The sequence below is a fragment of the Otolemur garnettii genome, unplaced genomic scaffold (genome assembly GCF_000181295.1).
Source record: "Otolemur garnettii isolate 467f Iridium unplaced genomic scaffold, OtoGar3 scaffold00209, whole genome shotgun sequence".
Taxonomy (NCBI): Eukaryota; Metazoa; Chordata; class Mammalia; order Primates; family Galagidae; genus Otolemur; species Otolemur garnettii.
Genome location: NW_003852604.1, coordinates 631,751 through 650,837, shown reverse-complemented (window position 1 = coordinate 650,837; position 19,087 = coordinate 631,751). Strand labels below are relative to the sequence as shown.

Below are 19,087 nucleotides of genomic sequence, written 5' to 3'. Positions count from 1 at the left end.
ACAGGCGCCCGCCACAACGCCTGGCCATTTTTTGGTTGCAGCCATCATTGTTGTTTGGTGGGCCCGGGCTGGGGATGCGAACCCGCCACCTTAGGTGTATGTGGCTGGCACCTTAGCCGCTTGAGCCACAGGCGCCGAGCCTGGAACCTATACCCTTGACTCCCTTCGTTCTCAGGCCTTCAGATTTGGACTGGCTTTGGACTACCACTTTGGACTACCACTGGCTTTCTTGCGCCTCCAGTTTGCAGACAGCAGATCATGGGACTTAGCTTCCATAATTGCATGAGCTAATCCCTAGTAATGAATCTCCATGTCTATATTTATATCTATCTATCCTCATAGTTCTGTTTCTCTGGAGAACTCTGACTAATACAGAAGGACATATAGAGATCACTCTGCAAATCAAGACTGGTAAGAAGCAGTGTTTTCTCCATGGTCACAGAGCTATAAGTCATGTCTGGGTGACTCTTGTTTGGTTCTCAGCCTTGGCTGGGAGATGAAGCTGCAAAGAAGGCCTGTGCCCCAGCACTGGCTTCCTGAGGTTTTGCCTAGCTAGCTTTCCCCGGAAACAGCCCACACAGGGAACCAGGGCCTGAAGCACAGTCTAGAGCAAGGAATAAGCAGTAGTAGGTGAAGGGCAAGGTAAGGGCTAAGCCTCAGGCACCCCCTATGTCATCCGTCTTCCTCCTTCAGGAACCCCTCACTTCAACCAGAAGATGCATGAAACAAAAAGAACATAGGGACCAAAGTTTAGTTAGGCTTTGGGGAATGAACCTGCCTGGTGACCAGAATTTATGATGCACCTGCCTTGCCAAGGCCTATTGGAAGCCTGGGTGACCTCAGATCATGTATTCAGCCTTTAGCTTGGCAGCCCTAGCCCAGGGCCACAGAGGGTGGGAGCAGCCCAAAGGGCTGCCAGCTGCAAGCCTGGCTACGGTACCTGTTTAGATCAGTTACCACACTGCCCCACCTTGAGGGCGTTCCATGACAAAGGGATGGAGAAGCCAGATTTTGCAGGAGGCAGAAGTTCCTAGAGTAAGGGGCAGCAGCGATGTGAGCAAATATCCTATTGGCTTTTGTGGCCTCAAGGAAAGCACCTACCCCACAAAAACATCTCAGGCAGGACTAGATTGACCTGCACCGAGACCTTATTTGAAAATCAAATCTTCCCCATGTCAGACAGATGCTCAATAAATGTCTGTGGACCACTGGCTGGATCTCGTGTGTAGACGTGGGGAGTATGCATAGCTCTGGGCTGTTTGTGGCTGGGAACCTGAAGGTTTGAAGTGTGGTGAGAAAGCTGACAAGGGGGAAGGGATGACAGGACTGGAGGGTCTGATCTGTAACCTTATCAGCTGGAGAAGCTGAAGGTCTAAATCCAGAATGCACAGTCAGCACATTTGAGTCAACAATGCCATAACAAGGAGAGAAAGGAAGAGAGAAGAGACACAGTGAGGGATGGAAAGAAATAAGGACAGAGAGGGGAGGCCAGAGACAAAGAGGTGGGATGAGAGGAAGGCAGAAAGGGACAGAAGGAAACAGGAGGGAGGGATAAAAGCTGGAGGATTAGCCTGGTGTGCTGGTGCATGCTTCCAATACTGGTTGCTCAGGGGGCTGAGGCATGAGGATTGCTTGAGCCCAGAAGTTGGAGGCCAGGCTGAGCAACATAGTGAGACCCTTTCTCTAAAGAAAAATGAAAGGTGGAGTACCAGCAAGTCTAAACTAAAAATGGGAAAAACACGTTCAGAGACATCTTCAGACATGAAAAGAACGGTGTTAGAATCTATCTTCTATCTGTCCTTCCCTTTTAAGAGGTAGGTTTGTTTTGTTTTTGAGACAGAGTCTCACTCTGTCACTCTGAGTAGAGTGCTGTGGCATCAGACCTCACAGAAACTCTAAACTCTTGGGCTCAAGTGATGCTCTTGCCTCAGCCTCTTGAGTAGCTGGGACGACAGGTGCTCACCACAATGCCGGCTAGTTTTTGTATATTTAGTAGAGACAAGGTCTTGCTCTTGCTCAGGCTGGTCTCAAACTCCTGAGCTCAGGCAATCTACCCACCTCAGCCTCCCAGAGTGCAAGGATTACAGGTGTGAGCCACTATATGGGTCTTTTTTTCTTTTTCTCTTTTTCTCTCTTTTTTTTTTTTTTTTTGAGACAGAGTCTCACTTTGCCACCCTTGGTAGAGTGCTGTTACATCATAGCTCACAGCAACCTCAAACTCTTGGGCTCAAGCGATTCTCTTGCTTCAGCCTCTCAAGTAACTGAGACTATAAGTGCCCACCACAACACCCAGCTATTTTTTTTAGAGACAGGGTCTCACTCTTGCACAGGCTGGTCTTGAAGTCATGAACTCAGGCAATCCACCCACCTCAGCCTCCCAGAGTGCTAGGATTACAGGTGGGAGCCACTGTGCCTGGCCTCTTTTTCTTTTTCTTTCTTTTTTTGAGACAGACTCTCACTCTGTTGTTGCCCATACCAAAGTACCAACCATGGCATCAGCCTGGCTCACAGCACCCTCAAACTCCTGGGTTCAAGCGATCCTCCTGTCCCAGCCTCCCATGTAGCTGGGACTACAGGTGCCTGCCACAATGTCTGGCTAACTTTTTTCCTCTATTTTTAGTAGAGGTGGGGTTTCATCTTGCTCAGGCTGGTCTTGAACTCCCGAGCTCAGGCAATTCTCCCATCTTGGCCTCCCAGAATGTTAGTTAGGATTACAGGAGTGAGACACCACACCTGGCCAGGAGGTATGTTTTGAAAGTAGGCAGTGGGGTAAATCATATTTACATCCTCAGTGCTTAGCATAGTAACATCTTATGCCTGAATGACAGGCACTCGAGAATAAGTTTTTGTTGTTTTTTGAAACAGAGTTTTGCTCTGTCACCCCAGGTAGAGTGCAGTGGTGCCACTGTAGCTCATTCCAACCTCAAACTCCTGGACTCAAGCCATCCTCCCACCTCCCAGAGTGCTAAGATTATAGGTATGAGCCACTGCACTCAGCCCCAATAATAAGACTCCTAAACAAGCTGGGCATCTTGGTGCACACTTGTAGTACCAGCTACTCAGGAGGCTGAGGCAGGAGGATTGCCTGAGGCCAGGAATTCAAGACAACAGTACACTATGATTTGGCCTGTGAATAGCCACTATACTTGCCTGGGAAAAGTAGCCATCTCTTTTTTTTTTTTTTGAGACAGGAGCCTCAAGCTGTCCCCCTGGGTAGAGTGCTGTGGCATCACAGCTCACAGCAACCTCCAACCCTGGGCTCATGCGAGTCTCCTGCCTCAGCTTCCCGAATAGCTGGGACCACAGGCGCCCACCACAATGCCTGGCTATTTTTCTTTCTTGGTTGCAGCCGTCATTGTTGTTTGGCAGGCCCAGGCTGGATTTGAACCTGCCACCTTGGGTGTATGTGGCTGGCACCTTAGCCACTTGAGCGACAGGCGCCAAGCCGGCCATCTCTAAATAAAAAAAGTTTTTCAAATAAAATATTAAGAAAATGGGTGGCACCTGTCGCTCAAGGAGTAGGGTGCCAGCCCCATATGCCGGAGGTGGCGGGTTTAAACCCAGCCCTGGCCAAAAACTGCAAAAAAAAAAAGGAAAAGGTAGGCTGGGTGCCTGTAATTCCAGCACTCTGGGAAGCTGAGGTGGGTAGATTGCCTGAGCTCACAGGTTTAAGACCAGCCTGAACCAGAGCAAGATCCCGCCACTGAAAATAGCCGGGTGTTGTGGTGGACGCCTGTGGTCCCAGCTACTCTTGCTTGAGCCAAAGAGTTTGAGGTTGCTGTGAGCTATGATGCCATAGCACTCTTACCAATGGTGACAAAATAAGACTCTGTCTAAAAAAAGAAAAAAAAGAAAAATAGGCATAATTTCAAGAGAAAAGAATGGGAAAGAATGGTACAGATAGAGAAGACAGCAGCTATAAGCTTAGACTTCGGAGTCAGGGAGAGGTACAATCAAACCCTGGTTCCATCATTTCCTAACTCTGGGATTTTGCACAAGATTTGGCTTCTCCAAGTTTACCATATAAAGTTATTGTGAGGATTAAGCATCTGCAAAGCTCTTAGCAGGCTGCCTGCGTAAGTTCCCAGCAATGTTGGCTACTGTTATTAGTGTTATCACAGTTGTTGCAGGCTAACAAGCAAGACGGGGACTGTGACAAATGGATCGGGTGAACAGCCTCCCATTAATGGCTCTCTGCTCCCTAACTTGGTAGTGCTTTTCCATCTCGCTCTGGGTTTGGATGTGTGACTTGCATTGGCCGATGGGACAATGGTAAGCGTGATGCAAGCAAAGGTGTGAAAAAGAGACTGCCCTGATTCCTTTCTGGTACCAGGTAGCCTGCTGGAAGGATGTGGAGGACCTGTGAAGGAGGGCTGAGGTGTCCCAGCTGGGGCCATTGAAGATCAGTCACCCCCAAGTCAACCTACCAACTATAATAGATATGGGAGTGAGCCCAGATCAGCAGGAGCACTCAGCCAACCTTTATGTGAAAGGTGGCTGGGTTTTTTATTTTGGGGGGGCAGTTTTTGAGACAGAGTCTCACTTTGTCACCCTTGGTAGAGTGTTGCGGTGTCATACCTCACAGCAACCTCAAACTCTTGGGTTCAAGTGACCCTCTTGCCCCAGCTTCCCAAGTAGCTAGAACTATAGGTGCCCATAACGCTGGGCTATTTTTTAGAGATGGGGTCTTGCTTTTGCCTAGGCTGGTCTGGAACTCCTCAAGGTCAAGCAATCCCCCTGCCTCAGCCTCCCAGAGTGCTAGGATTACAGGCAAGAGCCACTGTGCCTGGCCAAGGTGGCTGTTTTAAGCCCCTAAGCTTAGAGTGACTTACTACACAGCACCAGCTAGCTGGTAGAGGAGCCCTGGTAGTTCTTGTCCTCTAATATTGAAGTGGCTGACACCATAAAGGAAGTCATGGTCTACCAGGTTTTATTTGTAGAGTATGACGAACTTGAACCAGAAGAAGCTGCAAAGCTGTATAAAGTGGCGTAGAGAGCATGGCAGAGCCATGGGGAAGTGCTGATAGCAGGAGGTCCCTTTGTCAGACCCTGAGGGGGCCCTTTAGGTGGCAGACAGAAGACACTGGCAGGGGTAAGACCAGGCAGGCAGCAGCAGTGCTGCCTCTGAGAGAGCTTCAGCTCACCCGAACCTGGCCCCTGGAGGTCTTAGGCCCTGGGGTCATAAACCCGCCCCATGAAGACAGGGTACTTGTGCTGGTTGTCCCAGAGCAGGAAGAGGAACGGCTGCTGCACTTCAAACACCAGCAAGGTGCGGGCCACAGAGACGGAGGACGCCGCGGCGGCCTCCACCCCAGTCTCTGTCAGCTCCAGCACCGACTGGTGCTGCATCGCAGAGACCGCGAGATCCGGGTCCTTGGTCAGCCCACATAGGTCGAGGTCATAAGAAAAGTCAAAGAATTCTAGGAAAAAAGCAGAGAAAAACCAAGAGTGAGAGACCAGTGTGAAACCCTTAGCTGATAGAGACCTTTGTCCTGAAGTTTTGGGAATTTACCCTGAGTCCCACGCTCTCTTCCTCCTCCTCCCTTGTCAGGTTATATACCGCGTCTTGTGGTCTAGTGTGTGAGAGCCTCTGTCAGTGGGTCTAAACGCCACTCCCTCTCAACAGGGGGGAAGCTTTGCCCCCAGCCCTAAACAAAGGAAACCCCTAGCCAGGGCGGTGGCTCAGGCCTGTAATGCTAACACTCTGGGAGGCTGAGGTGGGTGGATTGCCTGAGCTCAGGAGTTTTAAGACCAGTTTGAGCGGCTCGGCGCCTGTGGCTCAACCGGCTAAGGCGCCAGCCACGTACACCTAGGGTGGCGGGTTCGAATCCCCAGCCCGGACCCGCCAAACAACAATGATGACTGCAGCCAGAAAATGGCCGGGCGTTGTGGCGGGCGCCTGTGGTCCCAGCTACTTGGGAGGCGGAGGCAGGAGACTCGCTTGAGCCCAGGAGTTGGAGGTTGCCGTGAGCTGTGATGCCACGGCACTCTGCCCAGGGGGACGGCTTGAGGCTCTGTCTCAAAAAAAAAAAAAGACCAGTTTGAGCAAGACTGAGACCCCCCATCTCAAAAAAAAAAAAAAAAAAAAAAAAGGAAATTCTGAAAAATGATGTCTTTGCTTCCTCGCTTACTAGGACCTTGGAAACAAGGAAACGTATTAGAGATAGTTCATGTATCATAAATGAGACTATAGAAGGCTGTGATGCCGTGCAATAGCGAGACGTGGATATATTGGTCTTTGTCCCCATCCTGACACAGAGCTCCTAAAACACTTGTAATTTCTACAAAGATGGGGTGCTAAGAGCGTCTTTTGCTCTAGTATTTGGCCCTTTGCCCCAGTTCCTAAATAGAGCTCCTAACTCCCTTGGAATGTCCTGGGTGATAGGAACACCTGTCGTGTTAAGGAGGTGACTCTTATTGGCTTCTGGATGGGAGCTGGTCACCATAAAGACCAAGCCATGGCAGAAGCTTGGCACTTTTAGCCCCACACCCTATCCTTTGGGGAGGGGAGAGGAGCTGGAGATCGAGTTAGTAATCCATCATGTCACCATTTAAATCCCTAAAGCACAGGGTTCTGAGAGCTTCTGGGGCGATAAACACACATGGCAGGAGGGTGGCATATCCCAGCTCCGCAGCATAGAAGCTCCTGCACCCAGATCCCTTCCAGACTTTGCCCCGTGCATCTCATCTGGCTGTTCCTCTGTTTCCTTTATCACAGGCTTTATATATGTATTTACGGTAAACCAATGAACAACTAAGTGTTTCTCTGACTTTTGTAGCCATTTTAGTAAATAATCCCATCCTAGGAGGGAGTTGTGGGAACCTCTGATTTATAGCCAGTTGGTCAGAAGCACAAGTGACAACCTGTTTTATTTTATATTATTTTTTTTTGAGACAGAGTTTCACTTTGTCATCCTCAGTAGAATACTGTGGCCTCACAGCTTACAGCAACCCCAAACTCTTGGGCTCAAGTGATTCTCTTGCCTCAGCCTCCCAATTTTATTTTATTTTATATTTATTTATTTATTTATTTATTTTCGAGACAGAGTCTCACTATGTTACCCTAGGTAGAGTGCCATGGTGTCACAGCTCATAGCAACCTTAAACTCCTGGGCTTAAGCGATCCTCTTGCCTCAGCCTCCCAAGTAGCTGGGACTATAGGCACCCACCATAATGCCCGGCTATATATATATATATTTTTTTTTGAGACAGAGCCTCAAGCTGTCACCCTGGGTAGAGTGCTATGGCATCACAGCTCACAGCAACTTCCAACTCCTGAGCTCAAGCAAGTCTACTGCCTCTCTCCCAAGTAGCTGGGACTACAGGCACCTGCCACAATGCCCAGCTATTTTTTGGTTGCAGCCATCATTGTTGTTTGGTGGGCCCAGGCTGGATCTGAACCCCCCAGCTCAGGTGTATGTGGCTGGCACCATAACCACTGTGCTACGGGTGCCAAGCCTCCCGATTTTATTTTTATTTTTGAAACAGGATCTCTCTCTGTCACCTGGGCTGAATGGCATCAGCCTAGTTCACAGCAACCTCAAACTCCTGGGCTCAAGTGATTCTCCTGCCTCAGCCTCCCAAATAGCCCAGTGCCTGCCATAACACCTGGTTAATTTTTCTATTTAGTATAGACAGGGTCTTACTCTTGGTCAGGCTGTTCTCCAACTCCTGAGCTCAAGCAATCCTCTTGCCTCAGTCTCCTTTCAAGAGTGTAAGGATTATAGGCATGAGCCATTGAGTCTCCCCAACAACTTGGTCTTGTAACGGGTGTCTGCAGTGGGGAACAGTCTTGTGGGACTGAGCCCTTAACCTGTGGGATGACGTTACCTCAGGGAGACAGTGTCAGAATTGAACTGAATTGTAGGACGCCTTGGGTGTCCCCACAAAATTAAAGAACTACTTGGTGTGGAGAAAACACCCCACACTTTGGGTGGTCAGAAGTGTAGATAAAAACAGTTCATTCTTCCTTTACAGATGCCATTGTACTAGGAAATGAGATCATGTGTTTGGTGGTCACGTTCTCTAACAGGACATGAAGTAGCAAAGCCAGACCTGAGGTCAGAGGTCAGTGGAGTCTCTGTTGCCTCTCTTCACCTCAGAAGCCTCCAGACCCTCACATCCAGAGAGCCTCTTAACCATCCCATGGTGTGGTTGACTGCTGAAAAATGTCTCTGGGGAAGGAGCATCTATAACTGTAACCCACCCTGGTCACTTGTCCCACTGCCTACATTGCCATGAACCACAGTGGAAACCGTCACAAGAGCTGAAGACCTGGACTGGCATTTTGGTTTGCCTCTACCTAGCTTAATGAATAAGTCGTGGAAATTTGGGGTAAGTCATATAAAGTTTCCAAGTCTTGGTTTCTTCAATGGCCCAATAGGATAATAGCACCTGCCCCTCTAACTCACCAGATTGAGGAACAACCTGAGATCATGGATATCAAAAATATTCTAGAGAATTTTGACCACATTTTAGGGATCTCCTTTTTCTCCTCTGATGGCCTGAGAGTAACCCCTCGCTGCCGGAGCTCACCCAGCTTCTCCATGACTGACAGCATGTCCTGGCTGGTCTTCACTTTGATGCGGGGCATCATTAGCAGAGTGGGGTGGAATTTGGACATCTCCAACTTCCTCATGATGGCCTTTAGCACAGTGGGGTTGAGAGCCTGCTCCATGTCTTCGAGATGGTGTTTCAGGCTCTGGGGCACCAGGAGCACCAAGCTCAGGTTGTGTGAGAGCTGCAGCTGCCCCACCTAGAGAATAAGACAGGTACCTTTTCAGTCTTCCTACCCCAGCTCTCCTGACCCCTGTCCTCTGTGTCCCAAGGCTGTCCTGCAGTTGGCTGCTATGATCTATACTATTCCAGACATTGCCAGGAAATGGGATACCCCACTGGGTGAACAGTGCTGGTCTGACTCTGTGCGGGTGAGGGAAGGTGGAGTGAACACGAGTTGTTGATTACACCCTGACTTTACCACTGACTCATTACATAATATGGGCAAGTGTTTGCTCTCTCTGAGCCGCCTTCCTTTCTTGTTTGCGGTTTTTTTTTTTGGCCGAGGCTGGGTTTGAACCCACCACCTCTGGTATATGAGGCTGGCGCCCTACTCCTTGCCACAGGTGCCACCTGCCTTCCCTTCTTTCCAAGCATGTTATATGGACAGTATATAACACAGACAACATACCACCAGAGTTATCAGGTCAGTTCCTTTAAGAACTATGGATGGTGCTTCGCTACCTTTGAGAGTAAGTACAAGTTTCTGAATGTGGCATTGAAGATCATTCATGGCTGATCTTAGCTACCTTTCTAGATTGCTATTAGAAGGACTTTCAACTGAAGGCCAAAAAAAAGAATGGGAGAAGCGTAGGACCCACAAGTTTAGTACAGGGGTTCTCAGCTGTGTGTGATGGCTTAAACCTATAAGCCTAGCACTCTAAGTTCAGGATGTCAAGACCAGCCTGAGCAAGAGCAAGACCCCATCTCTAAAAATAGTTGAGCATTGTGGTAGGCTCTTCTAGTCCCAGCTACTCAGGAGCTGAGGCAAGAGGATCATTTGAGCCCAAGAGTTTGAGGTCTCGAATTCCAGAGCAAAAGTGATCTTCTCATCTCAGCCTCTTAGAATGCTAGGATTATAAGTGTGAGCCACCATGCCTGGCATAGTTTGGTGTTTTTTTTATGTAAAAATTACTCTATTATAAATAACGTAGCAAGCTCAGCTTAAAATTAAAAGGCCTAGGCCAGGAGCAGTGGCTCACACGTGTAATCCTAGCACTCTGGAAAGCCAAGGCGGGAGGATCCCTTGTGCTCAGGAGTTTGAAACCAGCCGAGCAAGAACCTGCCTTGGAGAGACCACCCTGTCTCTACCAAAAAGAGAAAATTAGCTGAGTCTGGTGGTGGCAAGCACCTGTAGTCCCAGCTACTCAGGAGGCTGAGGCAGGAGGATAGCTTAAACCCAGGAGTTTGAGGTTGTTAAGAGCTGGGCTAATGCCATGGCATTCTAGCCTGGACAACAGAGTATGACTCTGCCTCAAAAAAAAAAAAAAAAAAAAAAAATCAAAAAAAAATTTAAAGGCCTAAGTAAAACTTCTATAATGTTAAAACTTTAAATTAAATGTCTGTTTAAAACCGAAGGAATTTTTATTTTTATTTTTTAGAGACAAAGTCTTACTTCATTGCCCTCTGTAGAGTGCTATAGCATCACAGGTCACAGCAATCTTCAACTCCTGGGCTTAGGCAATTCTTTTGCCTCAGCCTCTTGAGTAGCTGGTACTATAGGCGCCTGCCAGAACACCCGGCTATTTATTTTGTTGTTGTTAAAATCCAAGGAATTGTAAATAATGTGGGGTTTTTTTGTTTGTTTGTTTTGACAGAGTCTCACTTTGTTACCCTCAGTAGAGAGCCTCATAGCTCACAGCAACCTCCAACTCTTGGACACAAGAGATTCTCTTGCTTCAGCCTTCCAACTAGTTGGGACCACAGGTGCCTACCACAGTGCCTGGCTATTTTTAGAGATAGGGTCTCGCTCTTGCTCAGGGTGGTCTGGAACGTGGGAGCTCAGGGCAATCCATCCACCTTGGCCACCCAGAGTGCTAGGATTACAGGCATGAGCCACAGCACCTGGCCAAATAATAGTTTTTGTGCATAAAATTCCTCCTCCTCCTCTGGCATTAAAATAATATTTACGGGCTCGGCGCCTGTGGCTCAAGCGACTAAGGCACCAGCCACATACACCTAAGGTGGCAGGTTCAAATCCAGCCCAGGCCTGCCAAACAACAATGACAGCTGCAACCAAAAAATAGCCGGGCATTTGGGGCGCCTATGGTCCCAGCTACTTGGGAGGCTGAGGCAGGAGACTCGCTTGAGCCTAGGAGTTGGAGGTTGCTGTGAATTGTGATGCCATAGCACTCTACCCAGGGTGACAGCTTGAGGCTCTGTCTCAAAAAAGATAATATTTATGATGATCCCTCCACCCTTTATCCTAGGTCAGAGTGATGCCGGGAACATGTCTCAAACACTCACTCTCCTGTGCCTTATACATGCTCAGGTTCTGTTAAATGAGTCATGAATGGCCAAAATACATTGGATAGGTATGAATGGATAGGTGGATAAGTGCATGAATGGGATAAGTAAATGAGGAAAGAACGGTCAGAGTAACCCCCATGCAGTCTTCTAGCCACTCGTACTAAGTGATAGTTCCATTTGGGGCTCTCTCTGTCATCCATTTATGCATTCTGCAAACACTGAATGAGCATCCCTTATAGGCACCATTGTTCTTGGCACCATAGATATAGAAGGAAACAGGACAGGGTTCCTTATCCAAGTAGACAGACAATATCTCAGGGAGACAGAAAATAGTTATCAAATAAGCAAATAAATGGCAATTTTCAGGTGAGGATGATACTGTGACTATAATAAAAGAAGGCACTGTTACAGCGTGAGAGGGAAGCTTCTTTAAGGGGGAGACGTCCTCTCTCTCCACCAAGGTAATCTTTGAGCTGACACCCAGTGACCAGAAGGAACAAGCTATGTGAAGGTCCACGTGAGGAATGATCAGGCAGAGGGAAAAGCTAAGTGAAAACTCCCAAGGTGGAAACCAGCCTGGCATGTTCCAGGAGCAGAGTCTTTACTGCTCAGCCTGGGACTGAGACATTGGGTGTCTCCCCTTGTTTTCCATCTCACCGGTCTTTGTTTTGCTGTCTTAACAAAGCAGAAATATCTGGTCACTGGCCGTGAAATAGTTTACTTAGGAGAATACTCTGGGTTCCATATTTTATTTTCTGTCCCTCTCTACTCATTCAAGTTATATGTGTTCAGTTTCTCCTAAGGAATGTAAGCTATTTAACACATGTGCAACTCATGCACTTACCACACATATGCATATACATGGATATACCTATAACGTGCACACATGCATATGGTACACACATGTACACAGGACTTGCTGAGCCACCAGGGTCTCCTGGTGGGTTGACTAGAAAGAGAAACAGATGCACAGAACAGGAACACGACTTACTTTTTGCCATTTGATGCAGTAGAGATGCATGAAGAAACTTTAGAATCCTGTCTTCCACCCTAAAACATACAATGCCTGCCTCGGCCAAGGCTGGAGAAAGGAGAAGGAGAAGAGACAGGGTGGAAACACAGATGGGAGGAGTAAAACTGATGAATTCGTAAGAGTTTCCCCCCAAATGATGGGACCATAGCAGAAAAGAAATCAGGACACTCAGATGGGTCTGAAACAGGAGTGGGAAGTGTCAAGAACCTACCTTGGCCTTCAAAGTTGGGTCAATGAAATGGGTCATAGGATACTTCTTGCTATTCATCATTGGCACTTTTCTAACAGAGTCTTTGAAGTAAAAGGGCTCCATCCTGGTTTTACTTTGAGAAAATGCTGTCTTCCACTTGGCTGGAAGGAAGAAAGAGGGAAAGCATTGCTCTAAATCAGGCAGAAAAAGGAAGAAGAGGAGCTAAAGGCCTTTTTAGCAAAGGGAACACAAATATCCTAGGATCTGGTGGTGGAACTTGGGGCTTGGTGGGCTTTGAAACCAGGAGGGAAAGAGGAAGCCAGGATGGGAAGACCACCTAGCCAAGGGCCCCCTTACCACTCAGGTAGACGGCATTGAGGAGGACAAGGCGAGTGTCCAAAGGCAGGCTGTCCAGCAGCTGCCTGATCTTGTGATTGGTGTTCTCGGCCACCCAGTTGTTGACAAATTCCAAGTTGGCATCACTGTCATTGCCCAGGACTCTGGGGCTGCTGCCATATAGACTCTGAGAGGCGTTCACAAAAGTGTCCCTTATGGCCAGGTCTGGAGGACAGGATGAGAGGGAGAGGCATGAGTCCCTTGAATACCTCTTCCCCTTCCAAGAGCAAGTGCTGAGAGTAACATGCTTTCCATGGCTCTTTCTGCTGATTCTACTGAACACAGCATGTTGGAGCAAGGTCCAGTCCACTCCTCTTATAGATGTGGCATAAGGCCCCAAATAGGCAAAACCCGAACTAAGAACAGGAGAGCTGCTCCTACACCCTCGCTGCCTCGGCTTGCCATGTGACCATGGCTTGGCAAGATGCTAACTCTTCTGAGATATTAACTTCCACTTGCCTGTGTTTTTCCTTCTTTCTTCTTTTAATTTATCAGGGAACAGACTCTGCTTCCTGGCCTCAGTGGAAGCTTGTGACAAAACTTCCTGGTTTTTGCTCTCCAAAAGACTTCAATCCACTCAAGAAAACAGTATTGAGAGAGAAATCCATCCTGTGCTAAACAGATTAAAGATGTTTCCCCAGGCTTTGCTGATAATGAGGTATAGCATGAGACCAAGAACCTGGGCACAACCCCAGGGCAGGCCTGAGAGGGGGACAAAAGCCCTAATGTATTGAATGCAAGCTTAAAATATAGTCAAGAGACAGTATTTTTCATCAACCTAGCAAGACAGAGGATAAAGCAGACTTATAGCTTTATAAGTAATAATTCACTTCAGCATTTCATGAGTATCTCTGAGCCGTATTACCACATCTAAAAGGAGTGTTTTTTAGATGATGAGGTGATAGGGGATTTTTCTTGTTTTTTTCCCTTTTTTTTCTCTATTATTTTCTCAGTTTTCTATAATGAATGAATATTGTTTTCATAGTTTTTTTTCAAAAAAAAGCCTGAGGCAAACATTTTCCTTTTTCTAAAATGGGGGAGGGGGTTTAAATAAGAACTATGGTTTTTAAACCTTATAAAGCATCAGCCAAAGTGTGTTTTCAAATAAAGTCATGTCTGAAGCCCCTGGTATAAAAAGGCCCTGGTAGAGGGTAGGTGAGCAGTCAGAGCCCCGCTGGCACTCTCCCGCTTGTAGGAAGGGTGCCCCCACTCCCCACCACTCCACCTCCCCATGACCCTGCTCCCACTGGACTCCTGAAGCAGCTCTGCAGAACTCTAGGGCTCTGAGGGATAAAGTTTGAAAACAACCACATTAGATCCTTTTACAAACTTCTTATCACTCTTTATTACCATTATTACCTAGGTAATAACAATACATGTAAATGATAACGAATTCAAAAAACACAAAAATACAGAGTCCCAAGACTCCTTTGACCCAAAAATGTTATGGGTATTTTATGTCTATAACTCTAACTCTCTAGCTCTATTATTTTCTATTATTTTTTCTTTCTTTCTTTCTTTCTTTTTTTTGAGATGGAGTCTCTTTCTGTGACCCAGGTTGGAGTGCAGTGGCATCATCATCCAGAGCTCATTGCAAGTTGAAGCTCCTGGGCTCAAGGGAGCCTCCTGCCTCAGCTCCCAAGTAGCTGGGACCACAGGTTCCCATCATAATACCTGGCTAATTTTTCTATTTTTAGGAGAAATGGGGTCTTGTTCCTGCTCAGGCTGGTCTCAAACTCCTGAGCTCCAGGGATCCTTCCACTTAGGCCTCCCAGAGTGCTAAGATTACAGGCATGAGCCACCTGCCCAGTCTCTTGCCCTATCTATTCAGAAATGCATGAGGATAGTGTATTCTGAAAGGAGTTGATGCAAGCAAATGACTTGCCCAAGGTCTCACCAGAGGAACAGTACAGCTCCCAGAGCTATTAGAAACTTCTCCAAGGCCCTCACCTGCTCTGCAGCCTGTCCCTGATAGTCCAGCTTCAACATTCCCTCTGTCCTATCTTCCCCAGTGCTGGTGCTGGGTCCCCATCCCGTAATCCCTTCAGGACCCTCCTCTGCAGCTGCTGCTCCTCCCTGGGTACTCACCTGGGCTGTGGAAGATCTGAGAGACTGAGGTGACGCCTTTGGACTTGAAGGTCTTCAGTGCCTGGTGGACACAGGTGAAGTCCTCAGGGTAGGAGAGGACACTCTCTAGGTTTCTTCTGGTGCTGTTTCCAGCCCCTATAACAAAAGGCAGAGGTGAGGGACACTTGCAGGCAGGGTGGGAGATCCACCATTTGGGACCAGGGTTGAGGGACCAGGCTGGAATGGAAGGTGTTCCCGGCTATGCTGTGGATCAAAGATGTAAGGAAGAATCTTTGTTCTCCGGAAGATAATATCTATGTGAGAAAGGCAGGGGTGTGGGAATTATGAATAATCACAAAGTTAGGCTTTCACTACTCTCCTCCCCCCTTTTCTCTACCTGTTTAAATCCTGCTCATCTTTCAAAGCCATGTCCAACCAATCACTGGCTGTTCTGCATTAACTATTACTTAGTTGGTTTGGGTTTACAAAGATTTGCCCCATGGGCAGCGACACCAGATTACTATTTAGAAGAGAAATCAGATAATCATAAAAGAGAACGGATACACAATATCACTTCAGCTATTCCGTTTTTTTTTTTTTTTTGCAGTTTTTTTGCCCATGCTGGGTTTGAACACCCTTGGCATATGGGGCCAGTGTCCTACTCCTTGAGCCACAGGCACCGTCCACTTCAGCTATTCATTATTAAATATGTATTGTACGTGTCTTCTGTGTAATAACAGCTAAAATCTATTGAGCATTTCACTTGGTTCTAGATCTCCTAAGGGCTTCTCCCATATCATGGTTTTGAATCTTTACCATAGTCTTTTATGTAGGACAATTACTATTCCTGCTATACAGGCAAGGAAACTGAGGTTTAAGAGATTTGGTACTCTGGCAGAGCCCGTCACTTAGTGGGTAGGGCACCGGCCACAGACACCAATGCTGGCAGGTTCAAACCTGGCATGAGCAAGCTAAACAACAATGACAACTGCAACAAAAAAATAGCTAGGTCTTGTAGCAGGTGCCTGTAGTCCCAGCTACTTGGGAGACTGAGGCAAGAGAATCGCGTAAGCCCAAGAGTTTGAGGTCGCTGTGAGCTATGACACCATGGCACTCTACTCAAGGTGACATAGTGAGACTCCATCTCAAAAAAAAAAGAGAGAGAGATTTGGTAGTCCATTCATTTAAGGGCAGAGAGCTAATATATGGTGGATGTAGAAGGACTTGTGTTGTATTTTGGGGAACAATAAAGAAAGTAACTGAAATCAGTTGAATGGAATGTGCCTCCCAGGAGACCTTTGGCAATGTCTGTTGCGGTAACTGGGGAGAAGGGTGCCACTGGCATCTAAGAGAGACACTGGGATTCTGAGACCTCAGAATAATGGTCCTTTTTTTTTTTGAGACAGAGTCTCACTATGTCACCCTCAGTAGAGTGCTGTGGTGTCACAGCTCACAGCAACCTCAAACTCTTGGGCTTAAGCGATTCTCTTGCCTCAGCCTCCCAAGTAGCTGGGACTACAGGCACCTGCCACAATGCCCGGCTATTTTTTGACACAGTTGTCATTGTTGTTTAGCTAGACCAGGCTGGGTTTGAACCTGCCGAGCTTGGTGTATGTGGCTGGCACCGTAACCACTGTGCTACAAGTGGCAAGTCGGAATAATGGTTCTTATATACCCACTGTATTGCCTCTTGTAGCCTTCTTTGAATGCCCCCTTGGGAATGACAACTGCTGCTGCTTGTAGTAATTTGTTTGTGCCATTCCTGGGGTGATTACCACATGGAACTTCACAGTAACCTCTCAAATGACAGTGGGACAAACACTTTTTTGACCTCCCACCAAGTCAGGCTATCTACTTCTTTACCTTTTGAGGTAGGTATCACCAGTACCACTTTACACATAAGGACTCAAGGCTCAGAGAGGTTAAGTAATCTGTCCTGGGTCACAGAGTTAGAAAATCATTGTTATTAATTTTTTTTGAGACAGAGTCTCACTCTGCACCCTGTATAGTGTGCTGTGGTGTCTAGAAGATCCCCTTGCCTCAGCCTAGGAAATCATTGTTAAACGAAGGAATGTTCAAGAATGAGAAGAGGGAGGTGCCTGTGGCTCAGTGAGTAGGGCGCCGGCCCCATATACCTAGGGTGGCGGGTTCAAACCCAGCCCCGGCCAAACTGCAACAAAAAATAGCCGGGCGTTGTGGCAGGCACCTGTAGTCCCAGCTACTAGGGAGGCTGAGGCAGAAGAATCGCCTAAGCCCAGGAGTTGGAGGTTGCTGGAGCGACTCCACTGTACTCTACCAAGGGCGAAAAGTGAGACTCTGTCTCTACAAAAAAAAAAAGAATGAGAAGAAATATGCCCCCACTCTCCCCAAATATACCCCATTTTTACAGCTTCCTCACAGAAGCATAGCTTTACAGAAAGAATCTGGGGCTTGGTGCCCGTAGCTCAGTGGTTATGGTGCTAGCCACATACACCGGGGCTGGCAGGTTTGAACCTGGCCAAGGCCTGCTAAAAACAACAATGACAACTACAACAACAACAAAAAAATAGCCAGGCATTGTGGCAGGTGCCTAGAGTCCTAGCTACTTGGGAGACTAAGGCAAGAGAATCGTTTACACTCAAGAGTTAGAAGTTGCTGTGAACTGTGATGCCACGGCAGTCTACTGAGGGTGACATAGTGAGACTCTGTCTCAAAAAAAAAAAAAAAAAAGCATCTGGGAGTTGGGTCACAGAGAGACCTGGAGAACACGGAGAGAATTCAATTAGGGTCTTACCAAGCAGGACTTGAGTGAGGAGGCTGGCGATGCTGAATGGGGAAAAGGCCAAGTTGGTCTCAGGCTTCTTCACTGCTGAGAAGGCCTGGTAGAGTTTCAGGGAGAAATCTACCAAGGCCTCCCCCAACACTGCTTCTGCAGAATGAGTCTCCAGATCAGAGCAGAGAGCACCAGGCTCTGGGCAGAAGGGCTCAGGCATGGGCTGGGTAGGAGGCTCTGTCGGGGGCTGGGTAGTTGGCAGGGTGGTAGGTTGACCAGTGGTGCCAGCTGTTATCACAGTGGCTGAGCTGGTTGCTGGGTTGTTCTTTGGCAATGTGGAATTCTCTTCTGCATGCAGAGTGGTTAGAATATTGGAGCTATCTCTCTCCACGATGTTCCCTTCACTTTCCTCTTGCAAGCTCTTTGGATCCCTGGAGCTAGAGCTGGAGTTGGCAGTATTTGGATTTGAGGAGGATCCATCCTGTGATTCAAGACAGTTTCATTTTTCTTACTGTGAGGCACAGTCCTCTTAAACACTCCAAGCAGGAAGAGAAGATGGGATGTGGAAAACGCTGTACCAGAGAATTATTTCTGAAACGGCATGGTGGATGAGGAACCTGCCCTAGTGCCACCACCATGAATTCCTTCAGAGAGGGGGCAGTACAGGGGTGGGGCAGGGTGAAGCAGGAATATCCCATGCAGAAGGTGAGGGGCCCTCAGGGATTCTGTTCTCTCTGATCAATTATTGCCATGTAGGAAATTATTTTCCAAACTTTGAAGCTGAGTGTCAATTGTCATTTGTCTATGTTCCCATAATTTCTTTTCTTTTCTTTTTTTTAGAGACAGAATCTCACTCTATTGCCCAGGCTAAAATGCCATGGTCTCAGCCTAGCTCACAGAACCTCAAACTCCTGGGCTCAAACAATCCTCCTGCCTCAGTTTCCCAAGAAATAGCTAGGACTACAGGCATGTGTGTGATGATGTTCAGCTGATTTTTCTATTTTTAGCAGAAATAGAGTCTCACTTTTGCTCAGGCTGGTCTTGAACTCCTGACCTCAAGTGATCCTCCCATCTCAGCCCCCCAGACTGCTAAGATTACAAGCATGAGCCACTGTCCCCAGCCCATTCTCATAATTTCTTAGAAATAGTTACCTATCTTGACTCACTTGCCTGGCCAATACAGACATTTGAACTTCTGGCCCTTGCTTTAGAATAGGGTTTTTCAAACTATGCATTGTAATCTTTTACTTGGTATTGAAAACAATCAGCATTCTGACAGGAAGGAACCAAGGGAAGCAGGAAAGAAAGGAGGGACAGAGGAAAGGAGAGGGGAAGAGAGAAGGAGGGAGGGAGAGAGGGAGAAAGAAATAGCATAGAAATAGTATAGACCATAACTCTGAGACAATTTTGAATCCCAAGGGATATTTAGCAATGTCTGAAGGTATTTTTGGTTGTCCTAAGGCAGGAAGCAGGGAAGATGCTGCTGGACTCTAGTAGAGATACTGTAGAACATCTCAGAAGGCACAGGACAGCCCCTCAACAACAATCATCCAGCTCGAGTGTCAATGTCCGCTCATCTGAGAAACTATACAGGCTCAGCGCCTGTGGCTCAAGCAGCTAAGGC

The 19,087-nt window shown here is 47.5% G+C and overlaps 1 protein-coding gene across 1 annotated transcript in view; it reads right to left on the bottom strand.

The window, feature by feature from the left end:
- Positions 1-4,913: 4,913 nt before the first annotated feature.
- Positions 4,914-19,087, bottom strand: part of SERPING1 (serpin family G member 1) — a 17,005-nt gene continuing 2,831 nt past the window's right edge. The window contains exons 3-8 of the mRNA XM_012812457.2: positions 17,485-17,944; positions 14,733-14,867; positions 12,606-12,809; positions 12,270-12,409; positions 8,536-8,755; positions 4,914-5,420 (exon numbers count right to left, since the gene is read on the bottom strand). Of these exons, the coding sequence (XP_012667911.1) occupies positions 5,167-5,420; positions 8,536-8,755; positions 12,270-12,409; positions 12,606-12,809; positions 14,733-14,867; positions 17,485-17,944 (1,413 nt within the window). The 3' untranslated portion in view covers positions 4,914-5,166. The remainder of the gene's footprint in view (positions 5,421-8,535; positions 8,756-12,269; positions 12,410-12,605; positions 12,810-14,732; positions 14,868-17,484; positions 17,945-19,087) is intronic.